Here is a 12874-nt window from a genome sequence, read left to right on the forward strand (position 1 = left end):
AGCAGAAATATCCTAAATACAGAAATACAAACTGGAGAATTTCTTCCGAATGGGGGAGAAGGTAGACAATAGATAATTTAAAAGGAATAAGCTTTAAAACCAAAAGGCAAAAAAAAAAAAAAGAGGACTGTCTTCCACTTAGATGAGAAAATTTCAGGCAGAGGAAATTTTTACAACCTGTTTCCAGATACTCCAAATAAACACAGTGTAACCCAGTTTTACTGCAAAGTGAATAGGGGAGGGAAAAAATAAAAAAAAAAAAACAACAACACACTAATATTACCTATTCTCCCCACCCTAAATAAGAAGGCTACAGAGCCACAGAGTGATACAAAAAAATCCAGTCTTGCCCTGGATTATAGGTTTCATATTCGTGTTTTAGATTCCTGGTACCAATTATCTGTCTGTACTCTCAGTAAAAAAAAAATAACAAGGATGTTTTAATTATCTCCAAAAGAAATATTCAGATTGCTTCAACTTGTTTGCTCCACAGGCAAACAGCAGTGCCTTACCACAGTGGGGTTTATCTTACTAACATAGTGCTAGAGAGTCAACATTAAAAACTAGCAATGATAATGGTGACAACTCTTTTTAGGCACACTTTGTTGTTGTTCTTTCTTTTTAAAGTTTGTTTTTTTTTTCTGAGGCTCTGATCTTATACTAGATTTTATCTAAACCCACAGTCATGTATGATTTCAGCTGGGCACGTATTCAGCGTGTGCAGTGCCTGCTGCTGATCGAGGTACTTGCACAACTGCTCCCTTTCACCTTAACTCAGCTATTTCCAAGCCCTGCTCGTGACACTGTGTGCTCAGCCTGGCTGTGGGCTCTGTCCAACAGCTCACACCAAAAATCATCTCCACAGCTCCCTGCAGCTCCAAGTGCTCCCACCCGTGGTGCTGTACTTCCACAGGCTCTGAGAGGACTTTTCATGGCTGGCAGAGATCTGGGGAGCAGATTCACAAAACCACTAACAATATCTTAAAGTTGTTGTGGCATCAGTCGACAATCCCCTCCCTCCTTCCCACCTGCTGCCTTCTCCATCATTCCTTGTTGTACCCCACATGCTCTGGAGATGCAGTGTAAGCTGGACCCGTGATCCTGCTTGGCTCCTGGCTGACCCTGAGGGGGGAAGGCACTTGTGACCAGGATCCATTCACAGCCCCAGTCCATCCCCCAACCCTGTCAGCTCTGCCAGCATGACAGTGGCACGGACATAGATGTTTGATGTGTTTCCATTCATGTTTTGCCCAGTGACAGTGCAGAGCCTCCCTCACTGGTGATATTCCAGAACCATCTGAACACAGTCCCATGCCATTTGCTCTGGGATAACCCTGTTTGAGCAGGGAGGTTGGACCAGATGCCCCCCTGTGGTCCCTTCCAGCCTGACCCATCCTGTGATTCTGTGACTGACAGGAGATCCCGCAGGACACGGAGCTCCCGGTGCCGCTCACCCGGACGATGATGCCCATGCGCTTGCTCTCGTAGGTGAAGGGGAAGATCTGGAGGATGGTGAAGTTCAGGATGTGGCCGCCCGGGGTCCTCAGCTGCACGGAGGACTGGTCTCTGCCCACCAGCGTCAAACCCACACTCTCGGTCCACTGTACCAGGGCCACCTGAGGGGAGGAGGACACGGTGAGGGCGCCCAGAGCCCACCATGAGGGGAAGGGATAGTTGGGGGGGGTGCAGAGAATTCATTAATCATTAATGGTGCTATTAAACAGATCTGTTGATAAACACGGGTGCTCCTCTATGCCTCTTCCTAGTGGTTTTCCATGATTTAGAAGCTTACTAACAGTATTTTCGTGGTTTGGGCAGCCCAGCTCCTGTCTGGTTCAGCTACCAGGCTGTCCTAGACCCTCAGCAAGAGGTGGTCACCGTTCGACTGCCATGTTCAATTGGACATGAGGAGGAATTTCTTCCTGCAAAGGGTGGTCAGGCACTGGAAGGGGCTGCCCAGGGAGGTGCTGGAGTCCCCCTCCCTGGAGGTGTCCAAGGAATGACTGGATGTGGCACTCAGTGCTCTGGGCTGGGTGACAAGGTGGGGATCAGGCACAGGTTGGACTTCATGGTCTGGGAGGTCTTTTCCAACCTAAATGATTTTGGGATTCTGTTCCAAAGGAAAAAGGGCAGGCACAGGGACCCTCTGCTCAGCCCTGTGGTACCCAAACCTCCTTGGGCACATTTGGTAAATCTCTTTACAAACACTTGCTTTTTGAAAGTGCTATGTCCCAGCTTGCTGTTTATGAAATCAGGAATTCAAACCAATGAATTCACCCTGGATTTAAAATATCAAAGCTAGAAACACTAATGCAGCCCATTAAAAATTCATATTCGAAAAGCAAGCAAACAAAATGAGCTCTGTTATTATTTATCTGTTCAGTAGTAACAGTTCATCAACACCTTTCAAGCTCTGTAGTGATCAGCAAGACAGCTGAAGGCAGGCTCAGACACTTCTTAGCAGAGCCCTTCTCCCTAACCATTAAAAATACTGAAAAACAAAACAAAACAAACAGAAAAAAAACCCATAAATCAACCCCAGATTTTTCAAGGCACACACCAGAAGTCATTTAACTGAACTTAGGTGGGTATCATTTTGATTGCAGTTTCCAGTGTTTAAGGACCTACAACACTGAATTCTTTCCTAGCTTTCACCAGACTGCAGCTGAGTCAGGACAGAAGACCGAAGCCTTTATTTTGCTTCCCTGACAATCCCCCCAGAATCCCCACCTCAGCTGACACATCCATCTAAGACTGAGCTTGCTGAGACTTAACTCTAGAAGTTGTCTGGGCAGTAACAGATGGGAGCAGCAGCTGACACAAGCCCATATATCACCGGCCTCCAGAAAGGATCAAGGGATACTTTCTCCAAACAGACATGAAATACTGGAAGTGTTTTACAGTGACATTTTCGAAGGCAGAAGAGCACTGGGGACATGGTTGCCACTGACTTGAAGATTAATTATACCTTATGCCTTTCAGGTTCTGCCTTTAAGTGACCACAAAAGCCTTGGAAAAAAAATGAAATTTATTTTGGGAAATCATAAACGTGAGATACCAATAAAAATGGAACTTGTAAATTCTTGTATTGGGTCTAGATCTTGTTATAAGAATTGACCCAGTTGGGTCTAATTGGAGAATCTTTTGTGAACTCAGACCTCTTTCACTCAAAATTAGGCATAAAAGAAAACTTAAAATAAACTTTTGGTTTCATAAAGTAGTCTTAAATTGTCAGATTAAAATAAAACTCAAAAAGTGGTTGAGTTGGCTTTGCCTTGAAAGACCATTAAGTCAATTTGAATCAATATTTGGTTTAATATTAGCAAGTTTTTGCAGGCTTACTCAAAGATTACAAATCAAAGGTTCTTTCAAGCTTATCTTTGAAAAAGTTTCTTCAAGTCATCCTCAGTGCATTAAAGTGTGCAGCTAGATAATCCTCCTAACAGTCTCCCAGAGCAGAGATGGAGCTTGGGTTTCTAATACTTTGGTTAATAAATAATTATTGAGAACTGCTCACAACACAGTGTTATGTGATGTTCAGCCTGACCAGCACTGGCTGTTGATTTGTCCATGTTGGTAAGCTGCAAATGCTTGGAGACACAAATCTCTGCTCCCAGCTCAGCACCTCCTTTTTTACAGACACCTCCTCCCTCCTTCCCTGCCAGCATCTCATTAAAATCCTACATCAGGAAGCTTTAAACCTCCAGAAAGAAAAGTCTTGTACAGAGGAACAAACGGATGAGCAGTCAGAGATGCTACCTCATGCACAGGACACACTTCAAACTAATTGACTGCAGAGGACCAGGAACTGGGGATGGTCCTGAAATGGTACCTCAATGGGAGGAGAAGAAGAATAAAAGAAATCCCCTTTTTCCATGCTGCTCCTGAGCAGATGTGGGTCCTGTCTCACCTCCAGGTGAACCACGGGGGCCAGGGGTTGACCCCGTGAACGTGCCACTTCCCAGGCTCTACAGTACTTAATGAATAACTACTGAGAGAGACAGTGATGTCATTTTGAAGTGTTCCCATCAGATGTACTAAAAGCATTGACATTACTGTCTCCACTCAACAGGGAATACAATGGGCCTGGCCTTTGGGAAGTGCAGTGGCACCAGTGGAAAAAACAATGGCAACAGAAGCACCGACGGCTCTTCTGGCAGGGTCCAGGCACCGGGGACAGGGAGCATGTCCTGGCTCCATGTGAGACAGAGGAGGTTTATTCTGTGTTGTACAAAGAGATAACTAGAGGTGCTTTCAAGCTACAGTGAAAAGATGAGAAACATTCAACATGCAAAAATACATTTACAGCTTAGACTGAGATTTAAAAGAAGCTTGAAGGCCCTCAAACACCTCCACCAAACATGCTCACTGAGGAGGGATATCAGTAAAGTGACCACACGCCTGGATTTTCCAGCTCCATCCAGGCCAAACCCGATACTGATCTGAGCATTACAAAGCAGAGCAGCTCCAGCGGCTCAGCACACCATCCCCAAACTTTGCTCTTTCTGACAATTAAATTACCCAAGCCACCACTGAAGTGGATATCGACTAATAAATTTCATTCTAAAGAGACAAATTGATCCTTGCGTGCCATGAGTTGCTCTGCAGAGCCCCATTTAGGGCTGCCTGGGCAGGCAGAGACCAATTGATCCGTGCACCCTTTCATGTCCTGGCAGCTGTGGAGGGTTGTCAGGGTTAAAGACTGTTTGCCCAGGAATCTCAGGCACTCTTATCTCTGATCAGATTATATCTATTTCATTTCCCCTGTTAGTTACTGTATGGCCACAACTGACAACTGGCTCGCAGAGCCCCAAGGCTGTAACCGATATCTGAATAAAGATACTTCAAGACTTCTAAATGGCAGCGTGCACAGGAAACAAATTTAGGAAATCCTGCTTTCTGTTACAGGAAATGAATCCTGTGCCAACTGGTAGAAATTACCCTTGCTGTTAAAGTAAAGAGAATACAAGTTTTTGTACTCATTTCATAAACTGACCTTCCCTGCCATGGCAATATTTTATTGATATAAGATTTCAAAGGCTGGCTTTAACAGGAGTCCAAAGCCATTCCCCCACAGGGAATGTTATTTAACAGCATTGCTCCCTTCTGAAGGACTCCATTTGTGTTGATCCTGCGTTTTGTACCATCTACTATGACACACAGAGCATGGCTAAACAATATTTGTATATCTAAGACCTACAGACAGTATTTCCTCAGTGCAGCAAAGCATATCTGATTTCTGAACCCGCTGTAATTCTCTACTTAAGATATCACAAGAAAGGAAAAAAGAATTTAAACAATAATCTTGGAAGGATTAGTTATCATGCTGTAGTAAAACAAACAAACAATATCCCCTGGGCATTTCAGACAAATTGCTGCATAAATATTTTAAAGACAGAACAGTGTAAGGAGAAAAAGGAAAAGAAAAATCACTGACTTCACTATATACCACAGTATATATGTAAACAAACAGAGAATCTGTGCAAAAATAGCCAGTAAATGCTTTAGGGGGAAAAAAACCCCCAACTTAAATGCAGATCACAAAAATTACCATCTGGAAATCATTCAGAACTCATTTCAATCCAAAGGCAGTTGCTTTCTGTAAGCTGCTTTTACAGGGGAGAGCAACACATTACAGAGGAGAAAAAGCAGGTAAACAAACCCCTGCCCTAGACTGTGTGTGGGAGAGGATGAGAGGACACCCACACCCTGCTCAGGGAGGAGGAAATGCTGGTTGGCACTGTGGGCACATCCATGGAGGAGGGAGAAAGAGCAGAGATGCAGCTTTTGTACAGTGAAGAGAAAAACACACTGTATGAAACAAATTAATTGCCTTACTTTGGAAGAAAAACACTATAGGGAAGAGTTTGAATGCATATGAAACATGGAAACTAACTCTGTGTGCCAGTCTTTCAGTAATTCATACAATCCCAAAATCCTCACACAGCTGGGCTTCTAGCAAATAAATGTATTTCCATGCAAAGCATTTCTCACCTCTAACAATGAGGAGAGCCAGCTTCTCTTCTGATGTCAGAGGTGAAAAGCTTATTATCAGAGGCAAAGTTGGTTATTTGGGGCAATAAATGGAAGAACCCTTCAAATGTAGTCAGAGGGGTGATATGTTCTCATAGCATCAGTGGGATTCTCAGGGGAAGTGTCAAACTTCAGTCTCTTTCCATAGCACAGAGCAAGTGTAGTTATAAAAATTAACAGAAAACAAAGTGACTAATCTTGGTTGCCCCAAAAGATATATCCAAGAAGTGTAACCAATAGCAAACCTGTGTTTTATTCCTCCTGTCTTTGTCACAGAAGGAAGTAACACTATAATTAAATTTTCCAAATTTTGAAGACTTTTGCAAACACTTAAATTGAAGGTCCTGTATTGAACCTGATCTCTCAAGTGTCCAGTTAAAGTTCCCAGTGTGTGTCTGGAGAGCTGTGAAGTTTTTCCCCCTTGTGCCACCCTGCATAGCCCTGGTTGTGCTGGGGGCTGGCACAGACCTGGCAGGGCACAGCTTTGCTCCAAAACAAACTTGTGCACTTCACTCTTGAGCACTGGGCCTGTCCATCTGCATGGGAAGGGATGTGTCCTGGGTCAGCAGTGCTGCCCAGTGTGATTTACAACTTTTCACTTGGTCTGGAAGTTCAAACACCTCACAGAGCAGGGACAAGCCGAACTCTGTGAGTATTCTAACCCCCTCCCACAGGTTTCCTCCCCAAACAAGATAAAACTGCCCATAATTCACCAAACACAGTCAAAGGGACTCATGGTGTTGAAGTGCAAAATAAACCCTGGACAAAAGCTGCAGAAACAGGAGCAAAAATTCTGTGATGATGCAACAGATCCCAGTCACCATGTGGATCTGTAGCTTCAGGCAGAGAGACAGAACAGCTGAGAGGGCACTTATGGTGTATCCATGGGTTATCAGAGCCATAAACGCATTAAAATATTATCCCCTTCACTAAACTGCAGCACTGCCTCCAAATAACCGTGTTTTTTCCCAACAACAAGCACGGGGATCCAAAAGTATCACACTGATACTTTTATCCACCCCAGTGGGTACTGACCTCATCAGGACTGGAGGCCTGGTACACCCTGCAGGAGTCCTCGTAGTGTCTCTCAGCCTCTGCCTGGTCCGTGACCCCGTTGGACTCGTACACGGGGGTCACGTTGTGGCACAGGGCGATGGCCTTCACCGCCTCGTGCACGCGGCTGCTCATCGTCTTACGCACCTTCGTGGCCAAGGTGAGGCCCTTCACTGCAGGGGGGTCCTGGGATTGCTTATAAACAAAGAAAGGAGAATTACTGTGAGGGAAAAAAATAATTAAATGAAGTCTTTATTTCAGTGAAGACCATATATGGGGCAGCTGTGCACACTGTCCCCAGAAATGAGGCACACTCGACACAGACCTTAACTCAGGCCATCGCTGGAAACACCCCAGGCCAATCCAGCTCCTTTATCATTTCTACTGGTCCAGTAAAATGCCCCCAAAGTTTTACCTAGGTTTTTGGAACAGTACACCAGGAAAGCAAATCTTCTGTTGCAGATCCACCAGACACCAAATGGTGATTGAACAAAGGTAGAAGAATCAGTGAAACCACTTTTTGTTCCACAAAAGACTGGTTTGGCTTGGAAAATTTACACTCGCTTGGGTTTCACGTGCAAGAGAATATAATTGGTGAAAACAGAAAACAGATGACTCTTATGGAGTTAGAAAATCTTAATTACATTCATTTAATTTTTAATTTCATCAATTCAATTCAATTTTTAATACTATTTTTAGTATCAGAATGGGAGTCTTCAGATAATTGCACAATTACTAAATTATCCTGGTTGAAGAAGGGACACACAGTGATCCAGTTTCCTGCTCTGTTAACCTTTAGTGTCAAGAGGACAAAAGTTTCACTTCCAGGTCAAAGGCCACAACGTGGTAAAAATAAGAGCAAAGAATAAGAACTACAGTTCAAAATGAATCATTGCCAGCAAATGCTCCTCATTATAAGGAATCTCACTTGGTAATTATACAAGTTTTATGAGACATATTCTTTACCAGGGTAATTCCACGTGTTATTTTCCACACTAGTGATTAGGATACAAGATCTTCAAATTTAATATTGCTGCTCATCAGCACTGCTGCCAGAATCAAACAGCAAACCCTCAGCTGAAGTGCATTCAGTCACTAGTCACACACTGGAATAGTCAGTCACTCAAATGTTCTTGACAAATATTGAATACTCTGGCAAATAATTAACTAGTAGTCAAGTTTTCTCTAGAGACTGAGTACAGCACTGAGGACAAACAGAACTGAAGTTTGGGGGTTTGAGGGTTTTTTGCTGGATTTCTTTTTTTTTTTTAGTGCAGTTCAGTCATTTAAGGGTCTCAACACTAGAGAAGAACAAGATGCTAAGAACAAGGAGGGAAAGAGAGAGAGATGCTTAGATATCTAAATAAATGTCTGTTATTTTACACTCAGACCTCAGTAACATGACACAGGCACATAAACCCTCTTACACTTGCATGTGCTGGGGCATTTAAACACTGGGGACATAGAACTACCTACAGATGCAGCAAGCAATCATGTTATTTATGCACTGAGCATCCAACGACCTTCAGACTTTTCCAAACAGTAACAGTCATCAACAGATCTCTGCCATTATAATTCACCATTAGCCCAGTGACCTGGTAAACTTTTGTGAATGAAGAGTTAATTGATGCAGTTCAATTCTACCTGGGTGTATATGCTGAATATGTGGCTTTGCACTTCATCCATGGAGTCCAGCCCGTACGCCACCGTCCCCAGGTGGAGTCGCTTGAAGACCATCTCGTTCTGTGTCAGAGTTCCTGCAACAAAAGGAGCACCAGACATGGAGTGGGAACCAACACACCTCTTCTCCAGCACTCCTTCTTGTCCTTGTGCCTCAAATTCAAGATAAACTGGGCCAGAAGCTGAACCAGCCACTGCACCAGACTCTCAGCACAGGCCGGGGCTGGAAAAAAGACAATATTTGCCTATTTGTCAACCTGAAGGCTGATTCTCCTGGGAAGCAGTGGTGCATAAATAAGAAAGAGATTCACCCCACAGTCAGTGCCAGCAGGAGCTGCAAGCATAATTCTGATCCCATTGGAACAAAAAAAACCTGGAAACAACTTCAATGGGACCAGGATTTTATGTCAGACCAAGCTTTTCATTACAGCTTTCAGAATCAAGCCCAACTTCAAAAGTGTAAAGACAGAAGCAAACAGGCTAATGATATGTTTCTGCCTACCTGTGTAAGCTATCTTTATCTGGCTTTGAAAACTAGCTCTAAAAAGTTGATTTTAATTTTATTTTTACCCTCAGCTTTTGTTTTAATAGCATGCTTTAAGTGTTCTTTGAAGTACTGTAACATTTCTGTCCTACCTTACCTATAGTGCCTTCAGAACAACAAAAAAAAAAATGCAGAACTTTTTTTCAAAAACTGATTAAATCATAACGTCAAAGTGAGAGGAAATGCATATTTCTTCTAGTCCAAAAAAAACTTACATTATACTCTCTGCCTGGCCAAAAACGTAACAAAATCCCAACAACAACATTCCATGACTTTCTACAGATACCTGTTTTGTCTGTAAGCAAATAGGATATCCTGCCCAGTTGCTCAGGAATAGTGCTGGATCGAACCACAGTGCCAGGGATTTTGGAGTCTCTGCGGATCACCCAGCTGTAGACAATTTTCCCCATGTCCAGGTTCACACGTAAACTGTGCAGGAGGGAGGAGGAAAAGAATTAAAAAAAAAAAAAGATATCACCAGTTAAACTTCAGAAAAAATCCTTGTGAACTGCCACAGTGCAACGAAAGGACACACAGTCCACCCTGACTTTGAGCTGCTAAAGAGGGTGTTTCTGGAGGAGTATATTCAAAGTGAGTGGTCGGGTGGCAAAGGTAATTACACTGTAATTCAAAGACAGATGATAAAATTACAGCAAGAAGAACAGATACAATTTGAGGGGAAGATAGACACAGAGTAAGGACAGTGTGATTGATCCACAGAGAGCAGATTAAAAATGGAACTGAAATGAATCCCAGTCCCGCACCCAATGTAATTTACTAATTCACTTCCTAATCCAGTACAATTCAATATTAAAGTTTCATTCCCCTCTAAAAGACAATTGTGTTCCATTACACTACAGGCTGTATAAATAACCCTCCTTTTCCGTTTTTTGCTCTGTTCTTATCAAAGTAACCAGGTAGTCCAAACACAGAGAAGGGCCCTTAAATGACTAATCCACAGCCCAAGTCAGTGAATGGGTTAATAAGTTTGAACAAAGTCAGCAGAAACAACAAAGCAATTCTTATGTTTGAACAGTAACTTGATTTCTATTTCTAGATTTGCTTAGCTGTAAAATGAGGAGCAGATAAGAGTTTACGTGCTTGTTCATGGTAGAAGCATGGAGGGGGACACAAAGCAAGCAGTATTTTGCTGGGAAGCACTAACAATTGCTGCCTTACCTAATGGGAATGATGTTTGAGAACAGGAGGAGAAATCTTATGATCTGAAGATACCAACGGCCAGCAAAGTGCTGGAGAGCCACCATGACCAGGGAGACCACCACGAGAGCCCCAAACAGGATCTTGGTAAGACAGTTCACTTCCAAATCAAAAAGACCAATCTAAAAAAAATGAGAGAGAGACATTTCAAGCACACAAATGAAGATGTGAGCTCAATGTAATATTCACAAAGGAAATGAACCGCCATATCCAGAGAGACATTCCCCACTAGTCAGCTTCTCTTTTAAAACACTACAAACACATTTAAATTTATAAGCAATACTCTTGCCAGCTTATTAAATAAGATTTCCATCCTTTAGAAGCCAAGCAGCGCATGAAGAGGTGTGAGAGGACACTCTACAAACATCCCTGCACTGTGTCTTAGCTTTGCTATAATAGAATAATGCAGCAAAATGAGCTTTTCTATTCTGACTGAGACTGTCTCATTATAAACATATAAAACAATGATTTAGCCAACCTTAAAAAAGTGAGAAGACACACGTATAATAGGATTAAAAAAATAAGGTGAAATAGGTTCTGTTATGGCAACTATCTTGAATCACAGGCTGGAAAACATCAATTATTCCCAGAAGGTTGTCCCTATAGTGTGTACATATAGTATTTGGAAGGATCTTCCTTAAAAAAATGATCAATTTCTGACCCTTTTATTTATTATAAGGCTGTTTCTTCACCATACCTTACTTCTTGGGTTTGAAGTATTCATCACACTGCGCAGTTCCCTTCCAGTGTAGAGGACAACTCCCACCACAGTACCTAAACAAAAAAATACTTTCTCTATAAAAACACTTGCTGGATGTCAGGTGGAAAGGATTTTTAGCAGGTTAATTTCAGTAGCAACCAGAAATTGAAAAAGCTGGTATCAATATGACACTTAGGAAAACACGGACTGGAACAGAAAACACCCTCCAAGTCAGTAAGACTTCAACCACACTGCATCAACTCATGTACATGGAAAGAGCAGTCAGCTTTGCTCTCTCTCAGCCTTCCCTGACCCCCTTTTGCTGTCAGTTGTTTCTCCATACTATAAATAAAAGTTGGTGGGGATGGAGGACCTCTTGGATTTCCTCCCACCACTTGGAATCCCACTTTGGTGTTGCCTTACACCAGGTCCTTCACTGTGTGTCAAAATTCAATCAGTGCTCTGGGCTAAGGTTATTTATTGGTAAAGGTTGACACAATCAGAGTAAACCCAATGAATTACAACAGCTTTCAGAGACAGAATTACCTTATTTTAAAATCTAAATTTACTTTAAGTTGTCTAATTACTGCTCCTACCATAAAGTGAATCATACCAACTCCTACCTTACTGTAACAGATGGAGCTGCTGGGAGGCCATCAGTGTATTTTAATGCTCTGTCCTACAGTTGCTAAAGAGCTGAGAGCAACAAAGTTCTCTATTTTCTTCTTGCAGAAACATAATACAGTTTAGTACCATAAATTACTGGGTTTCTCCAGGTTTTCTCCTTAAGACTTTGCAAAAAGCCATAAAGAAAAAGCTGTGCACCATCAAGAGTTTAAAACCTGCCATTGTCAAGGTCTAATCTTTTTTTACCATAAAAGTTTACTCCGTAAAAAATGGAAAAAAGCAACTCTAAAATACACCACTACTGCAAACACATTTCTACTTCATGCTCTACTATTCCCCTGCTCTCATTAATAATCAAAGTTTTAATAGGTTGTGAATTATTTTTAAATAAGACTGATTCAAAAGAGGTGGTTTCTAAAAATATGCTGAGAAACATTCCTTTAAAAAAATACCTCCAAAAACAACAACAAATCCCTGGAGCCAGATGGCAGGTGGTGGTAAGATCATCAGAATTCAAATCAGCAGATGGCACAGCTACTCCAAATCCACCTCAAACAGTCACAGTCAGACCCATCCCTACTACAGCAGATGGAGAAGCCACATAGCTCTGCTCAGTCTTTCAAGCAAGGGCTGCCCCAGTGAGATGGCACCACAACTCATGAGCTTTCACTTATAGAAGAAGAAAAATAATACCCACATTTTTTTCCTAACAGAAATAACCTACAACGTGCTATTTATTATTGCCATAGGAGAAACAAAACTGAGTATTATGTTGATAAGTGAGACAAAATGGGAGGAAACACCTGCCAGGACTAGAAAAAGTTTGAAGGCACACTGATACAGTGTTTCTGGTTGCTTTATGGCCACTTAAAACAGACTCAACTGCATAAACCCTTTGAAATTATATTTGCAAATTCACCGTCAAGTCTCTCCATTTGACAACTTCAATTCCAAAACTGGACCTCAGAATTCCACTCTCCTTCAGCTACGGCCCTGCAAGCTTCACAAACACACCGGAC

At 42.3% G+C, this 12874-nt stretch overlaps 1 protein-coding gene across 1 annotated transcript in view; it reads right to left on the reverse strand.

Annotated features, from left to right (window-relative positions):
• The window catches only part of ATP9A (ATPase phospholipid transporting 9A (putative)), a 53867-nt gene that overhangs the window by 19119 nt on the left and 21874 nt on the right, over window positions 1-12874 (reverse strand). Inside the window, exons 10-15 of the mRNA XM_027645832.1 lie at window positions 11226-11302; window positions 10490-10650; window positions 9597-9739; window positions 8731-8843; window positions 7069-7281; window positions 1455-1616 (exon numbers count right to left, since the gene is read on the reverse strand). Of these exons, the coding sequence (XP_027501633.1) occupies window positions 1455-1616; window positions 7069-7281; window positions 8731-8843; window positions 9597-9739; window positions 10490-10650; window positions 11226-11302 (869 nt within the window). The remainder of the gene's footprint in view (window positions 1-1454; window positions 1617-7068; window positions 7282-8730; window positions 8844-9596; window positions 9740-10489; window positions 10651-11225; window positions 11303-12874) is intronic.

The sequence above is a fragment of the Corapipo altera genome, unplaced genomic scaffold (assembly GCF_003945725.1).
Source record: "Corapipo altera isolate COAL_440 unplaced genomic scaffold, ASM394572v1 64, whole genome shotgun sequence".
In the NCBI taxonomy this organism is placed as follows: domain Eukaryota; kingdom Metazoa; phylum Chordata; class Aves; order Passeriformes; family Pipridae; genus Corapipo; species Corapipo altera.